General features: G+C 45.7%; 1 protein-coding gene across 1 annotated transcript; it reads right to left on the bottom strand.

Moving 5' to 3' along the window:
- Positions 1-7,564: 7,564 nt before the first annotated feature.
- LOC105472657 (ripply transcriptional repressor 3) lies at positions 7,565-21,007 on the bottom strand. The gene is given in 4 exon segments (XM_024790040.2): positions 7,565-9,115; positions 9,117-9,372; positions 14,059-14,126; positions 19,795-21,007. Coding segments are annotated over 2 exon segments (309 nt in total). The 5' UTR covers positions 9,360-9,372; positions 14,059-14,126; positions 19,795-21,007; the 3' UTR covers positions 7,565-9,049.
- Positions 21,008-21,284: the final 277 nt, after the last annotated feature.

Raw genomic sequence — 21,284 nt, 5'->3', positions numbered from 1 at the left:
TAAAATAGCAAATAGGAAACACTATGGCAAGAAATTGAAATGCATTCTTTTGTAAGAAAATCTACTGGAAGACTCAGAGAAAATGTGGCTGGAGATTTGAAGAAACCATTATTACATCAAATCACACAGCGTGGGAGGTTTGAGTACAGTCGGGTGAAAGTGCAGACATTTCTAGCATGTTCCAGCTTGTGGTATTTGCAAGATTCTGTTTCAATAAAGGAACTCATTAGGAGCTACTTTTTGTGAGCCACTGAAAGAAAGATGTGTCAGAGGAGTCAGCCTTAATCATAAATTACTTTTTAAAACACAGATATTTTGTAGAAAACCTAGCTAAGTATAACCATTTTTGGAGCGGCCATTTTGATTAGAATGCTAAAATGATTCCAGAGAAAACATATAGAGATGGCACCACATGTGAAATCCATTTGCTGCTCCGTTATTAGGCAAGCTGTTGCAGGAAAGAAATGGAAGGAGATGAAGGAAGATGGAGACTGTGGACAGCGGGAGAGGCTGGACTGTTCAACACCAACAGCCATTCCTCAGCTCCAACCGATTGACTCCTTGCAGGATCACAGGCAAACACTGCCAGAGATCCAGATTTTTAAAGAGAAATCACCTGATTTTTAAAACCCAAGTGACAGGAACACAAAATTGGTCTTTCGAAGAGCAGTCTTCTCTCTCTCTCCCCATGTGTGTTTTGCTGTAGAATGATAGGCTAGTGGTAATCTTCTGACTTCTTCAGGAAAGTTATACAATGGGGTTCATTTTAAAACACTTTGGGAGGCCACAGAGGGAGGATCACTTGATGCCAGGAGTTCAAGACTAACCTGGGTAGCATAGAGAGACCCCCATCTCTGCAAAAATTTAAAAATTAGCTGGGCATGGTGGTGAATATCTGTGATCACAGCTACTCAGGAGGCGGAGGCGGGAGAATTGCTTGAGCTCAGGAATTTGAGGTTGCAGTGAGCTATGATTGTACCACTGCACTCCAGCCTGGGTGACACAGTGAGACCCCATCTTAAATAGATAGATAGGTAGGTAGGTAGGTAGATAGATAGATAGATAGATAGATAGATAGATAGATAGATAGATAGATAGATAGGCTGGGTGCAGTGGCTCACACCCGCAATCCCAGCACTTTAGGAGGCCAAAGTCAGCAGATTGACCTAAATTCAGGAGATAGAGACCAGCCTGGGCAACATGGCGAAAACCCATCTCTGTCAAAAATACAAAATAAAAATAAAAATTAGCTGGGCGTGGTGGCAGGTGCCTGTAGTCCCAGCCACTTGGGAGGCTGAGGCAGAAGAATCGTTTGAACCTGTGAAGCAGAGGTTGCAGTGAGCTGAGATCACACCACACTGTACTCCAGCCTGGGCAACAGTGAGACCCTGTCTCAAAAAAAAAAAAAAAAAAAAGGAAAGAGAAAGAATAAAAAAGGATAAATAAATAAACTTGGATTCATATCAAGGGAAGATTTATTCATCAAATTTCAGTAAAAACTTCTTCAAAATTGGTGGATGTAACTGAAAAATATCATGATTTAGTAAGTGCATGCTGTATTTTATTTGAATCCATGCTTCTCTGTGAAATAGCTTAAATATTATATATATGTATACACAGTATACATACATTTATTTAGTATATATATTTATTTCATGAGAATAAAAGGATTTAAGAACTATTAATAATTAAAATGCTTATCAGGCAAGATAAAGAAATAAAGAGCATACAAATGGAAAGAGAGGAAGTCAAACTATCTCTGTTTGCAGATGACATGATCCTATATCTAGAAAACACTAAAGTCTCGGCCAAAAAGCTCCTTCAGCTGATAAACAACTTTAGCAAAGTCCCAGGATACAAAACCAATGTACAAAAATCACTACCTTTCCTATAAACCAACAACAGTCAGCGAGAGTCAAATCAGGAACTCAATCCCATTCACAATCACCACAAAAAGAATAAAATACCTAGAAATATACAGCTAACCAGGGAGGTGAAAGATCTCTACAATGAGAATTTTAAAACCCTGCTAAAAGAAATCAGAAATGACACATATAAATGGAAAAACATTCCATGTTCATGGATAGGAAGAATCAATATAATTAAAATGGCTATACTGCCCAAAGCAATTTCTAGATTCAATGTTATTCTTTTTTTTTTTTTTTTGAGACAGTCTTGCTCTGTTGCCCAGGCTGGAGTGCAGTGGCGCGATCTCAGCTCACTGCAAGCTCTGCCTCCCAGGTTCACATCATTCTCCTGCCTCAGCCTCCTGAGTAGCTGGGACTACAGGTGCCCACCACCACACCTGGCTAATTTTTTGTATGTTTAGTGGAGATGGCGTTTCACCATGTTAGCCAGGATGGTCTTGATCTCCTGACCTCGTGATACACCCGCCTCGGCCTCCCAAAGTGCTGGGATTACAGGCGTGAGCCACCGCGTCCGGCCAATTCAATGTTATTCCTATCAAACTTCCAATGACATTCTTCATAGAACTAGAAAAAACTATTTTAAAACTTCATATGGAACAAAAAAAAGCCTGAATAGTGAAGGAAATCCTAAGTAAAAAGAACAAAGCTGGGGACATTACCCTACCTGATATAAACCATGCTACAGGGTTACAGTAACCAAAACAACATGGTACTGGTACAAAAACAGACACACAGACCAATGGAACAGAATAGAGAGCCAGAAATAAGGCCACACACCTATAACCATCTGATCTTTAACAAAAGTGACCAAAAAAAAAAAGCAATGGGGAAAGGAGTCCCTATTTAATAAATGGTGCTGGGATAACTGGCTAGCCATATGCAGAAGATTGAAATTGGACCCCTTCCCTAGACCATATACAAAAATCAACTCAAGATGAATTAAAGACTTACATGTAAAACCTCGAACTATAAAAACCCCGGAAGACAACCTAGGCAATATCATTCTGGATACAGGAATGGGCAAAGTTTTCATGACAAAGACGCCAAAAGCAAAGCCAGGCGCGGTAGCTCATGCCTGTAATCCCAGCATTCTGGGAGGCCAAGGCAGGCAGATCACTTGAGGTCAGGAGTTTGAGACCAGCCTGGCTAACATGGTGAAACCCCATCTCTACTAAAAATACAAAAATTAGCTGGGTGTGGTGGCGTGCGCCTGTAATCCCAGCTACTCAAGAGGCTGAGGCAAGAGAATCACTTGAGCCCAGGAGGCAGAGGTTGCAGTGAGCCAAGATCATACCACTCCACTCCAGCCTGGGTGACAGAGCAAGACTCTGTCTTTAAAAAAAAAAAAAAAGAGAGAGAGAGAGATGTCAGAAACAATTTTAACAAAAGCAAATATTGACAAATGGGATCTATTAAACTAAAGAGTTTCTGCACAGCAAGAGAAACTATCAACAGAGTAAGAAGACAACCTAGAGAATGGGAGAGGAATTTTGCAAACTATGCATCGGACGAAGATCCAATATCCAGCATCTATAAGGTACTAAAACAAATTTGCAAGAGAAAAAACAACTCCATTAAAAAGTGGGCAAAGGGCTTAAACGGATGCTTCTCAAAAGAAGACATACATGTGGCCAACATGAAAAAAAGCTTAACATCACTGATCATTAGAGAAATGCAAATCAAAACCACAAGCTACCATCACACACCAGTCAGAATGGCTATTGTTAAAAAGTAATAAATAAATAAATAAAAGATTCTGGCGAGGCTGCAGGGAAAAGGGAACACTTATACACTGTTGGTAGGAATGTAAATTAGTTCAACCATTGTGGGAAGCAGAGGGGAGAATCCTCAAAGATCTCAAAACAGAACTACCATTTGACCCAGCAATCTCATTACTGGGTATATACCCAATGGAATATAAATCATTCTACCATAAAGATACATGCACTGGAATCAGTCTAAATGCCCATCAATGACAGATTGCATAAAGAAAATGTGGAATATTATGCAACCATAAAAATGAACAAGATAATGTCTTTTGCAGGAACATGGATGGAGCTGGAGGCCATTATCTTTAGCAAACTGACACAGGAATAGGAAAGCAAACACAGTATATCCTCACTTATAAGTGGGAGCTAAATGACGAGAACTCATGCACACAAAGAGGGGAACAACAGATGCTAGGGCCTACTTGAGGATGGAGGGAGGAGGGAGAGGAGCAGAAAAAATAATTATTGAGTACTAGGCTTAATACCTGGGTGATGAAATAATCTGTACAACAAACCCCTGTGACACGAGTTACCTATATAACAAAACTTCACATGTCCCCAAACCTAAAATAAAAATTATTTAAAAAGGCCGGGCGCGGTGGCTCAAGCCTGTAATCCCAGCACTTTGGGAGGCTGAGACGGGCGGATCAGGTCAGGAGATCGAGACCATCCTGGCTAACACGGTGAAACCCCGTCTCTACTAAAAAATACAAAAAACTAGCCGGGCGAGGTGGCGGGCACCTATAGTCCCAGCTACTCGGGAGGCTGAGGCAGGAGAATGGCGTGAACCTGGGAGGCGGAGCTTGCAGTGAGCTGAGATTTGGCCACTGCACTCCAGCCTGGGCGACAGAGCAAGACTCCATCTCAAAAAAAAAAAAAAAAAAATTATTAAAAAAGACACATACACGTGTATGTTCACTGCAACACTGTTCACAGTTGCAAAGACATGAAATCAACCTAAATGCCCCTCAATGGTAGACTGGACAAAGAAAATGTGGTACATATATACCACGGAATATTATGCAGCCATAAAAAGGAACAAGATCATGTCCTTTGCAGGAACATGGATGGAGCTGGAGACCATTATCCTCAGCAAACTAATGCAGGAACAGAAAACCGAATACTGTATGTTCTCACTTATAAGTGGGAGCTAAATGATGAGAACACATGGACACATACAGAGGAACAACACACACTGGGGCCCATGGGAGGCTGGTGGGTGGGAGGAAGAGCGAAAAAATAACAAATGGGTACTAGGCTTAACACCTGGGTGGTGAAATAATCTGTATAAAAAGACCCCATGACATGCCTTTACCTATGTACCTATTTAACAAACCTGCACATGTACCTCTGAACTTAAAATACAAGTGTTTTTTTTTCTTCTTCTTTTCTTTGGTTTTTTTTTTAAGATAGAGTCTCACTCTGTCCCCCAGGCTGGAATGCAGTGGCGCTATTTCGGCTCACTGCAAGCTCCGCCTCCCGGGTTCACGCCATTCTCCTGCCTCAGCCTCCGGAGTATCTGGGACTATAGGCGCCCGCCACCGCGCCCGGCTAATTTTTTGTATTTTTAGTAGAGACGGGGTTTCACCGTGGTCTCAATCTCCTGACCTTGTGATCTCCGCCCGCCTCGGCCTCCCAAAGTGCTGGGATTACAGGCGCGAGCCACTGCGCCTGGCTACACGTTTTAAAAAGTAATTAAATTGCTTATTTCCTTTTTTTTTTTTTTTTTTTTTGGTAGCGATGTGGTCGTGCTATGTTGCCCAGGCTGGTCACAAGCGATCCTCCTGCCTCGGTCTCCCAAAGTGCTGGGATTACAGGTGTAAGCCACTGTGCCCAACCTGGACGATCCTTTAAAATATGTGTTTTGTGTATACTTTGTAATGTGCAATATATTATCCCAGTAGTACATGTTGGGTGAACCATATGAAATTGCCTTTTTTGTAGGTTAAAAATAGTAAAACATCAGCAATTTCACATAGCTCAACATAACATATAATTCATAAGTGAATATATGTTAGGCGGTAGGCACACATTTTTAATTTTGTATTTTTTTGAGACAGAGTCTTACTCTGTTGCCCAGGCTGGAGTGCCGTGGTGCAATCATAGCTCACTACAACCTTGAACTCCTAGGCTCAAGGCTCCTGAGGTGCTGGGACTATACGCACACACCACTGCACCTGGCTAGCTTTTAAATTTTTTGTTGAGAAGGAGGTCTCCCTCTGTTGCCCAGGCTGGTCTCAAACTCCTGGGCTCAAGTGATCCTCCTGCCTCAGCCTCCCAAAGTGCTGTGATTACAGGTGTGAGCTACCATGCTCAGCTACATTTTTTAATTGAGAGGGGTACATGATCAAAACCCTGGAGCTCTTAGGTTTCAGACTTTTAGTTCATTCATGTAACTGCAAAAATCGGAGAGCTAAGGAGGCCCCAAGCTCACCATATCCTTGCTATCAAAAATGTCTGACCCACAGTATATGTGATTCCATTGCTAGCCACAGCTAAAGTGCCTTGTTTTGTATTTGCACTAAGCTGGCCAGATTCTAAGTAATTTAGAATTAATGTAATGTAAAACTATCATACAGCATATATTAATTAACTTTTTTGAGCAGGGTCTCTTTCTGTCTCCCAAGCTGGAGTGCAGTGGTGTGATTTCAGCTCACTGCAGCCTCAACCTCTCCCAGCTCAGGTGATCCTCCCACCTCAGCCTCCCAAGTGACTGAGACTACAGGCACGTGTCACCACACCTAGTGAATTTTTTGTATTTTTAGTAGAGACGGGGTTTCACCACGTCCAGGCAGGTCTTGACCTCCTGGACTCAAGTGATCCACCTGCTTCAGCCTCCCAAAGTGTTGGGATTACAAGGGTGAACCACCTTGCCTGGTGCATGCAGCATATTTTAAACTGGAGGTTGATGCCATCAGAATTTGGACTATGTTTGGTTTATTTAGGATAAACTTATTATTGGACGAGGCTTTTATTTGTCAATAAAACTGACTTACCAAGAAAACTCAACAAAGCCAGATGTGATTATTTAGTTTTTATCTCAAGCATCACATGAAGGAGTAAGGATAAGACTTCTAGTATTTTTCTGTGATCCAGTACTTTTCTGCGAAAAAGCCAGCAAAATTAGGGGTCATATTAAATCCTTTCTGAAATTCACACAGGTTTAATTGTTTTTAAGTGTGAAAAGATGTACTTTAAACAAAAGAAACAATAAAATACGATTTTTAATTTTTAAAAGAAAAAGCCAAATTTGTTCAAAAACCAAAAAAGTAAACATTTTAAAAGAAAAAAAAAAAGGCCCAGAAAAGAAAAACACAAAAAGAGGAATTTTTCAAAAGACTGACGCAATAAAAAACAATGGATGTTTGTCACCTTTACACAAAGGAAAGGGAGAACAGCAGAATGTGATTTTACTTTGCAATGTGTACTTTCTATAGTGCTTGGATCGCTAAAAGTATTTCCGTTCATTACTCCTACTTTTTTTTTTTTTTTTTTTTTTTTTTTTGAGACGGAGTCTCGCTGTGTCTCCCAGGCTGGAGTGCAGTGGCGTGATCTCGGCTCACTGCAAGCTCCGCCTCCCGGGTTCACGCCATTCTCCCGCCTCAGCCTCCCAAGTAGCTGAGACTACAGGCGCCCGCCACCACGCCCGGCTAGTTTTTTGTATTTTTGGTAGAGACGGGGTTTCACCATGTTAGCCAGGATAGTCTCGATCTCCTGACCTCGTGATCCACCCGCCTCGGCCTCCCAAAGTGCTGGGATTACAGGCTTGAGCCACCGCGCCCGGCCCAAAAAACCTTAAAGCAGGAACTATTTAATTCTAAAAATGTCTTAAGCAAAAAAGGTGATTATCATTTTTTCAAAATATTTATTTCAAGTAGAAATCGATATAATGTACTGCATACAGGAAGACACCACATGTAAGATAAGTAAGTCAGAAATGTTCAGGAATACACATTTATCATCAAAACATTAAAAACTCAAAATAATTTTACATTAGATACTTTAACTAAAAATAGTGTTCATGGGTTAAGGGTAGGGTTAAAAAAACAAAAAATTTTAAAAAAGTGTTCATCTATTAAAATAAGCCCCAAACAGTCACCAACTAAGAGTGAAGGTTCTACTCCCTATAAATTCATACACACAGCCCTTATACAGTCATCATATACATTTTTATCTAATTGTCTCCTAAAAATCCCTTTTTGTTACTCTTTTTTTTTTTTGAGACGGAGTTTCATTCTTGTTGCCCAGGCTGGAGTGCAATGGCGCAATCTCAGCTCACCGCAACCTCCGCCTCCCAGGTTCAAGCCATTCTCCTACCTCAGCCTCCCGAGTAGCTGGGATTACAGGCATGCGCCACCACACCCAGCTAATTTTATATTTTTAGTAGAGACAGAGTTTCTCCACATTGGTCAGGCTGGTCTCGAACTCCCAACCTCAGGTGATCTGCCCGCTTCGGCCTCCCAAAGTGCTGGGATTACAGGCGTGAGCCACCATGCCTGGTCCTTTCTGTTACTCTTATGGGAATTATTTGGTGGGTAAAAAAAAAATTTTTAATAAATATGATTTTTTTTTTTTAATTGCCAGGCTCAGTGGCTCATGCCTGTAATCCCAGCACTTTGGGAGGCTGAGGCGGATGGATCACCTGAGGTCAGGAATTCAAAAGCAGCCTGACCAACATGGTGACACCAAGTCGCTGCTAACAATACAAAAAATTAGCGCACACCTGTAATCCCAGCTACTTGGGAGGCTGAGACAGGAGAATCTCTTGAACCCAAGAGGTGGTGGTTGCAGTGAGCCGAGATCGTGCCACTGTACTCCAGCCTGGGCAACAAGAGCGAAACTCTGTCACAAAACCAAACCAAACCAAACCTTTTTTTTTTTTTTTTTCCAAAATGCTACTAAGCAACTGCATCTGCCCTTGGATGATAGATTAAAATGGGGTTTAATATCTAAATTATTTTTACAAAAGCAGAAAGAGCTAAGTAATGAGTCTCAGTTTAAGTAGGAGGTGGAGTGGGTGACTAGGAAGAATCCGTCACCTGATCAGCGAGTGACAATGCTCGAAGGAGCTGTGAAAATGGGCTCTACCAGATAACAACTCTGTTGACACAGACCTTCTCTTTGTCCTGGAATCCTCTCTCAAAGGTATGCATGAGTGCACCAAAAACGAATCACCAGGAGAAAGAAAAGTAAAAGGTGACTCTCTGCCCTGAGTAGTGTGCGGGCCAGGGGCTGCCCGAGAAGTCTCCAGCCTCTGTACACTCAGCAGGGATGCGCGGTGTCCTGGCTCGGGTGTCCCCAAGAGAACGTTGGGGCAGGTCCCGGAGCAGGGTCCAGGAGACAGAGACAGACTCATTTGGATGAGGAGCACTCGCCGCCCCTTGAGGAGTCGCCATGAGGGAGAGGACCCCCCCCCCCCCCAGGAGTCACCCCCTCCTCTGGATCGCTGCCCTCAGTTGATGCCCTGGTCTCTGCCGTTTTCCTGCAGACCTCCTGCCTCCTGGGGTGGAAGACAGAGGGGCGGGGGTCCTTCCTCTGGCTCTTCAGCTTCCGAAGCAGACTCAGTGGACTCATCGTCGTAGAAGTCAATCGTGGCTTGCACTGGGAAACTGGCCAGCACTTGCTCCCCGGAGCTCTGCAGGTATTCTTGACGCTTTGACATGGGTAAATAGACTCTAATATTTAAGAAACAAATACACCATTAATCAACCTGAACCTCGTCCTCAACCCCTTCTAGAGGATGCTTTTTCCCAGAAGCAAAGAACTCCCCAGTCTTCCTCTCTGGTCTTTGCCTTCACAACACACAGAATTTAAGCCATCAGAACAGAGAACTGTAGGCACCTATTGGAGGGACCTGGTGATAAACCTATCCCAGTTCACAAGTGAGTTATAATCTGACCCAGCCAGTCAATTTAGACAGTCGCAAGGAAAAGGGTGTGCTTCAAGGAAGGTAAAAGGCAACTGAAAACATTGAATTCTAAGATTAGGAGGCTCACTGTGATCAAACAGGGGACTTGACTCTTCTTGGATAATTGATGTCCCCCTTAGGTGAAGCCTCACTCTCCCCACCGTCTGTCCCCTGCAGAATGGGAAATGCTGTAACCCCTTGGGTTCTGGAGGAAATTTACTCTGACATCTCTGAAACGCTGGTCTAGAGAAGCAGCTAAGTTTTCCAGATGTTGCCATAGAGAAATTGGAGGCACAAATCCCTTGCTCTGCCAGAATAAAAAAGATGTGCTGAGGAAAAAAGAAAATAAAAGAAAGAGAAAGAAAAAAGAAAGTACTTAAGTATGTAAAATTTGGAACCCCTAAATTTCAGGTTTTTATAGAATTTTGGATTTGCTCATACATGGCAAGTATTAAGATATCCCCTCCCCATATCTTTTTTTTTTTTTTTTTTTTTTGAGGAGTCTCGCTCTCTCACCCAGGCTAGAGTATAGTGGCGCGATCTCGGCTCACTGCAACTTCCGCCTCTTGAGTTCAGTGATTCTCCTGTCTCAGCCTCCCGAGTATCTGAGATTACAGGCACCCACCACCACGCCTGGCTAATTTTTGTATTTAGTAGAGACGGGGTTTCACCATGTTGGTCAGGCTGGTCTCGAACTCCTGATCTCAAATGGTTCGCCCAACTCGGCCTCCAAAAGTGCTGCGATTACAAGCGTGGGCCACCACTCCCGGCCATAATCTCTCATCCTTTACTTATTTCCTTTCTTCTTTGTTTTGAGAAAGGATCTCACTCTGCCACCCAGGCTGGAGTGCAGTGGGGCAATCATAGCTCACTGCAGCCTTGAACTCCTGGGCTCAAGCATCTCCCGCCTGAGCCTCCTTAGTAGCTGAGACTACTGGTGCATGCCACCATGTCCAGCTAATTCTTTATATTTTTCATAAAGACAGGGTTTAGCCATATTTCCCAGGCTGGTCTGTTACTCCTGAGCTCAAGTGATCCTCCTGCCTCAGCTTCCCAAAGTATGAGATTACAGGTGTGAACCACCATGCCTCGACCTGCTTTTCATTCATTAATTTATTTGCATTTTTCTCTGTAGTCTTCTGAGGAAGTAAGTTTGTCAATTGATCACTGCTTATTTGCAAAGCTGATTTCAATATCCTTTTTTTTTCAGATAGAAGAGAAAAGGGGGAGAGAACACACCCTTCTATAAATAATGGATGATAGTTTTTCACTTCATAAGATATCCAATAGACCAGTGCTTCTCGACCTCCAGGGGACATCTGGCAATGTCTGGAGACATTTTTGATTGTCAGAACTGAGGGGAAGCTACTGACATTTAATGAGTAGAGGTCAGGAATACTGGTAAACACCCTACGAGGCCCAGGCTAGCTCCCACCATGAAGAATTATCCAGCCCAAAGTGGCAACAGTGCTAAGGTTGAGAAATTCTGCAACAGACAGAATGTATATATTCATCTAAGACAGAAATATGAGCATAGTTCCATTTTTAGCCATGTTTACAATTAGGTATTTATACTGAAGTATTCACAGGTGAATTCTTAGCATGTCTGAGATTTGCTTTAAAATATGCTGGGGTGGGACACAGTGGCTCATTGGCTCATCATATCTGTAATCTCGGCAGTTTGGAAGGCCAAAGCAGGAGGATCAATTGAGCCCAGGAGTTTGAGACCAGCCTGGGCAACATGGCAAAACCCCGTATCTGAAAAATACAAAAAAAAAAAAAAATTAACTGGGTGTGGTGGTGTGCACTTGTAGTTCCAGCCACTCCAGAGGCTGAGATGGGAGCCTGGGGAGGTGGAGGCTGCAGTGAGCTGCGATGACACCACTGCACGCCAGCCTGGGCAACAGAGCAAGACCCTATCTCAAAATAAAATAAAATAAGATATGCTAAGAACAACAACATAGTTGCGGGTGATGAATATGATCAGCTCAGACCGTTGATAACTATTGAGGCCGGTGATGGGTACATGGGGTTCACTGTACTATTCGCTCCACTTTTGTGTATGTCTGAAATTTTCTGTAATAAAAACATAAAGTGAAATTGTATATCCAGTGTGCAATGTATGGCTGCAGCTCATGCTTTGTCAGTCACAGCATTGTCAACCAGTCAAAAACAGGGTGGCCGGGCACAGTGGCTCACGCCTGTAATCGCAGCACTTTGGGAGTCCAAGGCGGGTGGATTACCTGACATAGGGAGTTCAAGACCAGCCTGGCCAATATGGTGAAACCCTGTCTCTATTAAAAATACAAAAATTAGCCAGGCATGGTAGCGCCTGTAGTCCCAGCTACTCCAGAGGCTGAGGCAGAAAAATCGCTTGAACCTGGAAGGCAGAGGTTGCAGTGACCAAGATTGTAGCATTACACTCTAGCCTGGGTGACAGAGCGAGACTCTGTGTCAAACACAAAAAACAACAACAAAACAAAAACGGGGGCAGCAGCAGTGTGTCTGTGAGGCCAGCTGTGGGTAGGTGGTGCGACTGGATGCCTGCAGGGCATGAAGCAGGGTGGTGACTCTCAATCCTGGCTGCACATTAAGACCTCCTGGGGAGTCTGTAAAAATACAAGCCAGGCGCAGTGGCTCACGCCTGTAATCTCAGCACTTTAGGAGACCAAGGTGGGTGGATCACCTGAGGTCAGGAGTTTGAGACCAGCCTGGCCAACATGGTGAGACCGCATCTCTACTAAATATACAAAAAAACAATTAGCCAGGCAGGGCAGCATGCACCTGTAATTCTAGCTACTTGGGAGGCTGAGGCAGGAGAATCACTTAAATCTGGGAGGTGGAGTTGCAGTTGAGCCGAGACTGCACCACTGCACTCCGGCCTGGGCAACAGAGTGAGACTCCATCTGAAAACAAACAAACCGATGCCTGGGTCTTTCCCTAGAGCAAGTGAATCAAAGCGCCTGGGAGAACCACCCAGGCATCTCTATTTTTAAAAGCTCCACTAGTAATTCTATGAGGATTGAAAACCATTGGTGTGGCCAGTAGCAGTGGCTCATGCCTGTAATCCCAACACTTTGGGAAGCCTAGGGAAGAGGACAGCTTGAGCCCAGGAGTTCAAGACCAGTCTGGGCAATATAGTGGGACCTTGTCTCTACAAAAAATTACAAAATTAGCAGAGCATGGTGGCACATACCTGTGGTCCCAGCCACTTAGGAGGGTGAAGTGGGAGGATCGTTTAAGCCCAGGAGGCAGGGGTTGCAGTGAGCTGAGATTGTACCACTGCACTCCACCCTGGGTGACAGAGTGAGACATCAGAAGAGAAAAGAAAACTATTGGTGTAAGGCATACAAGGAAAGCTTCCTTCTAACCAGTCTGAGGGGTCTGAGCTTCATGCCTACACATGAGTGTCTTCGGGTTGTATTCAGCTTTCCAGTCTTACAGAGTAACCAAGGCAAAGGCACCTGGAGGAGTGGAGGCGGCCCAGGCAAGGTTAATTTTAGTAAAGGAGATGGAGAAAGACAGAGAATAAGAGACAGAGACAGAGAGACAGGCAGAAATCCTAAACATGAGCCACTTGTCTAAAACGGACAGAGTGTAGATGGATACAGCAGTGAGAATTCTCGTCAGCACCAGGACCACGACACACACTTCAGAGGCAGGAGGAAAAGGCTCTCTCAAAGGTGCTTGGCACCCACTGTGCTGGAGCCAATCATTTACTCAACACATAGATTTTTTTGTTTTGTTTTTTTGGAGACAGAGTTTTGCTCTTGTCATCCAGGCTGGAGTACAATGGTGCGATCTCAGCTCACTGCAACCTCCACCTCCCAGGTTCAAGTGATTCTCCTGCCTCAGCCTCCCAAGTAGCTGGGATTACAGGCACCCGCCACCACGCCCAGCTAATTTTTTTGTATTTTTAGTAGAGACGGGGTTTCACCATGTTGGTCAGTCTGGTCTCGAACTCCTGACCTCAGGTGAACCACCCGCCTCAGCCTCCCAATGTGCTGGGATTACAGGCATGAGCCACCATGCCCACCCTCAACATACAGATTTTGAAGGTCGACTTTGCACTAGACAGTACACTAGCTTATATCCTGGTAGGACAATAGAAATATACCTCAATATCTAAGTTTTTATATATGCATATATAATTCATATGCAATTATATAAATATAATACAAGGCATAATATGTAATGAGAAGTAGAAATAAAAAGTATAGAGAAAAGAGAGAGGCCAACTGCACTTTGCAGAAAACACCGAATGGATGAATACATGAATGGATTCCAGAAATCCAACAAAATATCCTTGGTATGAGGAAACTCAACAATACCAAAGAATATATTGAATTATTTTCCACTTTGTTGAAAATCTATGTGGTTGAAGACACTAAAGTGTATTAATGCCTATATTAAAAGGAAATTACAGATTACTTATTGTGAAGTCATATATTACCTTACAGGATGCTGAAACCCAAAGGCTCCCTTTGATCCAAAAGCGTGTTGGTCAGCCCTAGGTTCAAGCTGTAACGACAGACACATACAAACACAGAGACAATGCAAGAGCATTGGAAGGTGACATCCTGAGGTTTTAAACCACAGAACATAAGTCGCCTGCGATTGTTCATATCAGTATCAATTGTAGAGTATTTAGACACTTTATCAGTATCAGTTCCTGTTACTGCGGCCCAAAATGTCCCAGGCACTGTGAAGAATTCCGATGAAAGGAGTCAGACACAGTGCTTGGTCCAGCATTTTACCATCTAATGGACAGAAACTCACATGTGTGCAAATAACCATGCTACAAAGCATCACATGGTGAGACACCCATGATTCTAAGCATGAAGGAAGATCAGGAACGGGCTCATGGAGGGCCTCGCAGAGACATCTGTGGCATGTGGGTTTGCGATTCTAAGACTATTTTGGCAGAGGAGAGCATCAAATTCAGAGTGGCAGTACCGGTCACAGTAGCTCATGCCTGTAATACCAGCACTTTGGAAGGCTGAGGCAGGTGGATTACCTGAGGTTGGGAGTTCGAGACCAGCCTGACCAACATGGTGAAACCCTGTCTCTACTAAAAATACAAAATTTAGCTGGGCGTGGACGTGGTGGTGCATGCCTGTAATCCCAGCTACTCGGGAGGCTGAGGCACAAGAATCACTTGAACCTGGGAGGCGGAGGTTACAGTGAACCAAGATCCTGCCACTGCACTCCAGCCTGGACAACAGAGCGAGACTCCGTCTCAAAAAAAATTCAGAGTGGCAGGAAAATAGAGGGCGCAGGTGGGGAGCGGTGAGGAGCTTGGCGTGGTACCAGTGAGACACTGTGATGGGCAAAGGGCTCAAACAGTGACATTTGCCTTGAATACCCGCTGTTGAGTTTAGGTTTGACTCTGGATACAGGAACTGGAGGTGGATTTTTGAGTCAGGGAGTCCAACTATCAGATCCGTATTTCAAGGAGAGCAGCGGCCGCAGGGAGCTGTGCATAGATGAGGCTGACGTAGAAAGGGCTTGGAGGAACCAGTCTTGGCAATTGAGGGTGAAGAGCTTCTGGATGAGGGCAGGATGTGAACTCAGGCTGGGTGCTATGGCTCACTCCTGTAATCGTAGCACTTTGGGAAGCCCAGGTGGGCAGATCACTTGAGGTCAAGAGTTCAAGACTAGCCTGGCCAACACGGTGAAGCCCCGTCTCTACTAAAAAATACAAAATTAGCCAGGTGTGGTGGCACATGACTGTAATCCCAGCTACTCAGGAGGCTAAGGCAGGAGAATCACTTGAACCCAGGAGGCGGAAGTTGTGGTGAGCCAAGATTGTGCCATTGCACTCCAGTCTGGGCAACAAGAGCGAGACTCCGTCTCAAAAAATATAAAAAAAAGAGAGATCGAGACCATCTTGGCCAACATGGTGAAGCCCCATCTCTACTAAAAATACCAAAAAAATTAGCTGGGCAAGGTGGTGCGTGCCTGTAGTCCCAGCTACTCGGGAGGCTGAGGCAGGACAATCACTTGAACCTGGGAAGCAGAGGTTGCAGTGAGCTGAGATCACACCACTGCACTCCAGCCTGGCGACAGAGCGAGACTCCGTCTTAAAAATAAATAAATAAATTTATAAAGAGCTGAAATGGCCTGGAGCGGTGCATCAGAAACCCCAAATCTTCAGATTCCAGAGTTCAGTTGGAACCAGATGAGGAACAGGACAAAACTTACTATGGCCTGACAAGGAAGGACTTTGACACTGTGAATCTCCACGCCATTCCATCCTGCAGGGACACTGGGGCGGGGGGTGGGGGCAATGTGCACATGACATTCATGAGCAAATTAGCCTGTAAGGAGCCTCTGCAGACATTACATTTTACCAGCCATATTTTCTTTCTTATTTTTTTTGTTTTTGTTTTTGAGATGGAGTCTCACTCTGCTCACCCAGGCTGGAGTGCAGTGGTGTGATCTTGGCTCACTGCAACCTCCACCTCCCAGATTCAAGCGATTCCCCTGCCTCAGCCTCCCTAGTAGCTGGGACTACAGGCACCTGCCACCACGCCCAGCTAATTTTTTGTATTTTTAGTAGAGACGGGGTTTCACCATGTTTCGATCTCCTGACCGTGATCCTCCCACCTCGGCCTCCCAAATTGCTGGGATTACAGGTGTGAGCCACTGTGCCCGGCTCCAGCCATATTTTCATAATTCACTGTGATGAGCTAAGAAAGTGATGAGGCTCTTTGGAACAAAATCTTTTCCATAAAGTTGTTCACTCTTTGGGGGATACAGGAAGCTGCTTCTTTGTTAACCTCTGTTCGTAATTATAAAACACTCCTAATTCCTCAGGCTTACTTTATGGCCACAAGCAATCCTGCCCTGCTAACGGCTATTTGGCGCCCTGCGATCAGACAGGGCCTAACTTGGCAGTGGCAGGTGTCAGAGAAAGAATAGCTTCTGTAAATCGCCCAGTTCTAACTGGACCCTGTTAAAACATTCGGCACACCTTTATCCACTTTAAAAACTTTACCCCACAAACATATGCAGCTTTAAAAGTTTTATGCCAGGCAGGGTGCAGCGGCTCATGCCTGTAATTATCAGCACTTTGGGAGGTAGAGGCGGGCAGATCACTATCTGAGGTCAGGAGTTCCAGACCAGCCTGGCCAACATAGTGAAACCCCGTCCCTACTAAAATTACAAAAATTAGCTGGGCATGGTGGCGCACTCTTGTAATCCCAGCTACTTGGAGGCTGAGGCAGGATAATCGCTTGAACCGGAAGGTGGAGGTTGCAGTGAGCTGAGATTGCACCACTGCACTCCAGCCTGGGAGACAGAGCGAGACTCCGCCTCAAAAAAAAAAAAAAAAAAAAAAAAAAAAAAAAAAAAAAAAAGTATACCACAAATATCCTGATTGTTTTCCAAAAGGATCCTTTGTTCAGTGAGGGAAATGTCTAAATATTCACATCTTTTTTTTTTTTTTTTTTTTTTTTGAGACGGAGTCTCGCTCTGTCGCCTGGAGAATATTCACATCTTATAATGAAACGCGAGAACAGAAATGTGCACAAGGCAAGCACTGTGTTTAAGGTATGTGCGAGTGTGTTTTCCTATGAGCCCGAGGACCGACAGGTACAGAGAGGCTTTCAGTGGGGGTCAGCCCTCTCCTCACCGTTTGAGTCTCTGACCGGCCTAGGGCTAAGGTGTGGGAGCCTGGCAGATAGGACAGGCCCAGGAGAACAAATAGTCCCTGATGTTTTCCAGGAAACTGCCTCCCTGGCAGTGCCCGTAAGTGGCCAGGAGGGAAACGCAACAGAGATCAAAAAAGGTGCAGGTAGGGGAGGGAGATAGGTCCCTAGGGGTTGTAGGGGCATGAAGTGGGTGAGGGTGACCCTGCTGCTCAGAGTACAGGGCCTTGAGGCCTTCTCTCTACTTGAGGATTTTTTGGGGGTTTTTTGTTGTTGTCGTTTTTGTTTTTGAGACAGGGTCTATTCTGTCGCCCACACTGGACTGCAGTGTCCCGATTTCAGCTCACTGCAACCTCTGCCTCCCAGGTTCAAGCGATCCTCCTGTCTCAGCCTCCCGAGTAGCTGGGATTACAGGCGCACGCCGCCACCACCTGGCTAACTTTTGTATTTTTAGTGGAGACGCAGTTTCACCATGTTCGTCAGGTTAAACTCCTGACCTCAGATGATCCGACCGCCTGGGCCTCCCAAAGTGCTGAGATTACAGGGGTGAGCCACGCGCCTGGCCTACTTGAGGTTTTATTCTAGTTTTGCTTTGCTTGCCAGGAGCCCTGGTACAGGTCACCAAGCGTTAGCTCTCCTCACCGCCACTCTAGCCAATGGCATTTTTGAGAAATACAGAAGAGGGCTTGGGAGCTGGGGAATGATCCTGCTTTGTCGGGCGAGGGCGCTGTTGAGCAAGAGGCGTTCCTTCCCCGCGCTAGGCAGCTCTAGTCGCTGGGCTGCAGGGAACCCAGCGCGGTGCACAGTACCAGAGCACAGACTGGCGCTGGCCGCTCTGAGCAACCAGCTGGGCCCTGCAAAGAGCGTGCCCCGGGTTGGGGGAGGGGCGTGGCGGGCTCTACAGCCCCCAGGGAACACCCACTCTTCCCACACCCACATCCGTGGACAGAACTACTTCAGCGTGACAGACTACCTGCCGATGAGTGAAAAAGTTACTAAAGTTCAACATTTCTCTGCAAGTAAATTTTTCTCACAGACGTCCTTATCATAACAGAAAGCAAACCCAAAACCATCCGTCTTACTTAGGAAGCGTGCTATCGTATTTTTATTCCTGCAAACAACTAATAGCTTCCACACCCATTTCATTTAAAAGAAAACTGGATAATTGTAAACATCTGTATTTTCACACAAGCACCTTTAAATTTTATGTTTAAGAACTAAGTTTGAATGCAAAAGTAGGAATTATTTTACATTATTTAGATATATGTATAAAAAATTGGGGACTAAAAAATCATATCTCTTGTTAATTGATTTATCTTTTATCTGCTTCCTTCTTTGAAGTAAATTAAAATTCCCAATATTCAGATTAATTTAATAAAGTGCTGTGAATATCAAAATACAGTGGTCTGCTTTCCCACACGCAAGTTTTCTTACCACATTACAAATAACTGCACGTTAGGCCACATAACACGTGTTTTGTAAATTAAATACATCGTCTTTCCCAGCCTAATTCTTCAGTGTTTTAAGAGTCATCAAAAAAATTTAAATAAAAGTCATCAATTTATATTTTAAAATATAACAAAGGAAAGGTAAATTCTATGAAAGCAAATCATTACATCGGTTAAGTATAAAGCAACTGAGTTACCGATGCAGAGTAACAAAAGAATGGTCGAGGTAATTAATCTTGCCCACAAAGCCCTCTGCTTGAGTGTATTTGCTCAGACAACATGAGATACCCCAGGAGTGCTTGACGGGGCTGAAAGTGCTTCAGAAAGGGCCAGACGCTGGGTGGGGGGCTTTTAACAGCAACTCTGGGCACCTCAGCTGGGGCTCAGTCCTATTTGCTCTGTGGCACCGGCCCAACGCTAATGGTACACTCAACTTTTCTCTAAGGCAAGGGATAGTGGCAGCCTTCTCCCCTCCCCTCCCAACCTGTTGCTTTGCAGAAGAAAGCCCAACACGGAGGTCATCCCTTATAATTCCCATGAAACGACTATGCTTTTTTTTTTTTTTTTTTTTTTTTTTGAGATGAGTCTTGCTCTGTCGCCCACACTGGAGTGCAGTGGCGCGATCTCCACTCCCTGTAACCTCCGCCTCCCGGGTTCTAACAATTCTCCCGCCTCAGCCTCCAGAGTAGCTGGGATTACAGGTGTGCACCACCACGCCCGGCTAATTTTTGTATTTTTAGTAGAGACAGGGTTTCGCCACGAACTCCTGACCTCAGGTTATCCACCCGCCTCAGCCTCCCAAAATGCTGAGATTACAGGCCCGAGCCACCGCGCCCGGCCTATGACTATGCTTTTACAGTGGGTTTGCTTTTCTAGGAAGGAGAAGCTACCAGGAGCCCAATCTATAATGCGACTCAGGACTGATTAACACCTTACTCTTTCAGGTTCCAACTCCCAGACCCCTAAGTGCTCCTGGGTTAGACGGCCAAGGGAGGGCCCTGCGCAGGAGGGACACGGTCCCTTTGTTTTAAAACACGGTGCCACTTTCTGGCTGGAGGGGTTACCTACAATGCCCATACTGAACCTTACCGGCCTTCCCGTTCTGGTCAGCTCAGCATCTCCAGGTGTCTGGATCCAAGGTCGCCAGGGCGCGGGGCTGGAACGGCAAGCGCCAGAGAGAGTGAACCCTGGGCACTTCTGCTGCCTTCACACTATGCCAGGAGAGTTAATCTTATTTCCAGTGCCTGCCTGAAAAAGAGGCACCGGACCCCCCAGGAACTTTCCCTCAAGTTCTCAGGGCTGTGGATAAATTACTGTTATTTGTGTTTTTTTCTCTCCTGCTACTTCCCCAGTTCTCTGCCTCCAGTTAAGCTTTGAGAATGGAAGTCCTGAATCTCACACAATTACCCGGGAACCCATTAGTTGAGAGATTTCTCTCCCAGCAAATCCTGGCTGAATTCTTCAATTCGGGGTTCCCCAACTATAGCTGGCGACTTTGTCCCCGGTTAATTTCAATCACGCCACCTCGGTCACTGAAGGACCTTGATTCTACAGAGATGATTTTACAGAGTTGTAGGATGAAAAACAAGCAAACAGAAAAAGAGGGCTGGGCGCGGTGGCTCACGCCTCTAATTCCAGTACTTTGGGAGGCCAAGGTTAGTGGATCTCGAGGTCAGGAGTTTGGCCACATGGCGAAACCCCGTCTCTGCTAAAAATACAAAAATTAGCTGGGCGTGGTGGTGGGCGCCTGTAATCCCAGCTACACAGGAGGCTGAGGCATGAGAATCCCTTGAACCCCGGAGGCGGAGGTTCCTGTGAGCAAGATCACGCCACTGCACTCCAGCCTCGGTGACACAGTGAGACCCTGTCTCAAAAAAAAAAAAAAAAAAAAAAGGGAATCTTTGTCCTGCCTGGCTACCTGGCCCACCCGGCCTACCCGGTCCCTTCCCTACCTCCCTGGCTAATCTGATTTCCTACAACGTTACTGTCTTTAAAAGGGTTGGTGCCCAGGGACAGCGAACGCTGAGCCTCCAATCCAGGGACAACAGAAACGGCTACCGAGAAAGTGTCAAAGTGAGAGACTGCCTTTGCAAGGCTGGCTTAGGAGCCCGAGACTTCAGTGTCCCCGGCCGGCGAATTGAGATCTCCTCTACACGGAAGCGTCGGCCCCTTTCCTGGCCAGCTACATCCTGGGCCTCCGCACTTCAGAGCTGTGTGTTGGAACCGGGAGAACTCAGAGCTCCTCCCGGGAACCCGGCTGCCGGCTCAGGAGCTTGCTTGGCGTCGCCGTCGAGCTCGGGAGCTCTGCTGGGAATCCGGGGTTCAGCGGCGCCCCAGGCTCCCGCTCGCTGCGCACCCCGCACCGCCACCGCGCGCGCCTCTCCGCGCGTCCACGGGGGCGCAGGGCCACCCTCACCTCTCCGGCCCGCGCGGTGGCGGAGGCCTCCAGGGAGCGTCCCCGGGGCAGTGACAGCCGCGCCCCCGCGCCTTCCGGGCTCCGGCCGCCGCCTCGGACTCCATGGTGCCCGCGGAGCCCGCGCCCCCTGCTGCGGCGCCGGCCTCCGAACGCGCCTGGATCC

Source organism: Macaca nemestrina, chromosome 4 (assembly GCF_043159975.1).
Source record: "Macaca nemestrina isolate mMacNem1 chromosome 4, mMacNem.hap1, whole genome shotgun sequence".
NCBI lineage: Eukaryota > Metazoa > Chordata > Mammalia > Primates > Cercopithecidae > Macaca > Macaca nemestrina.
This window is presented reverse-complemented; position numbering and strand designations above follow the sequence as displayed.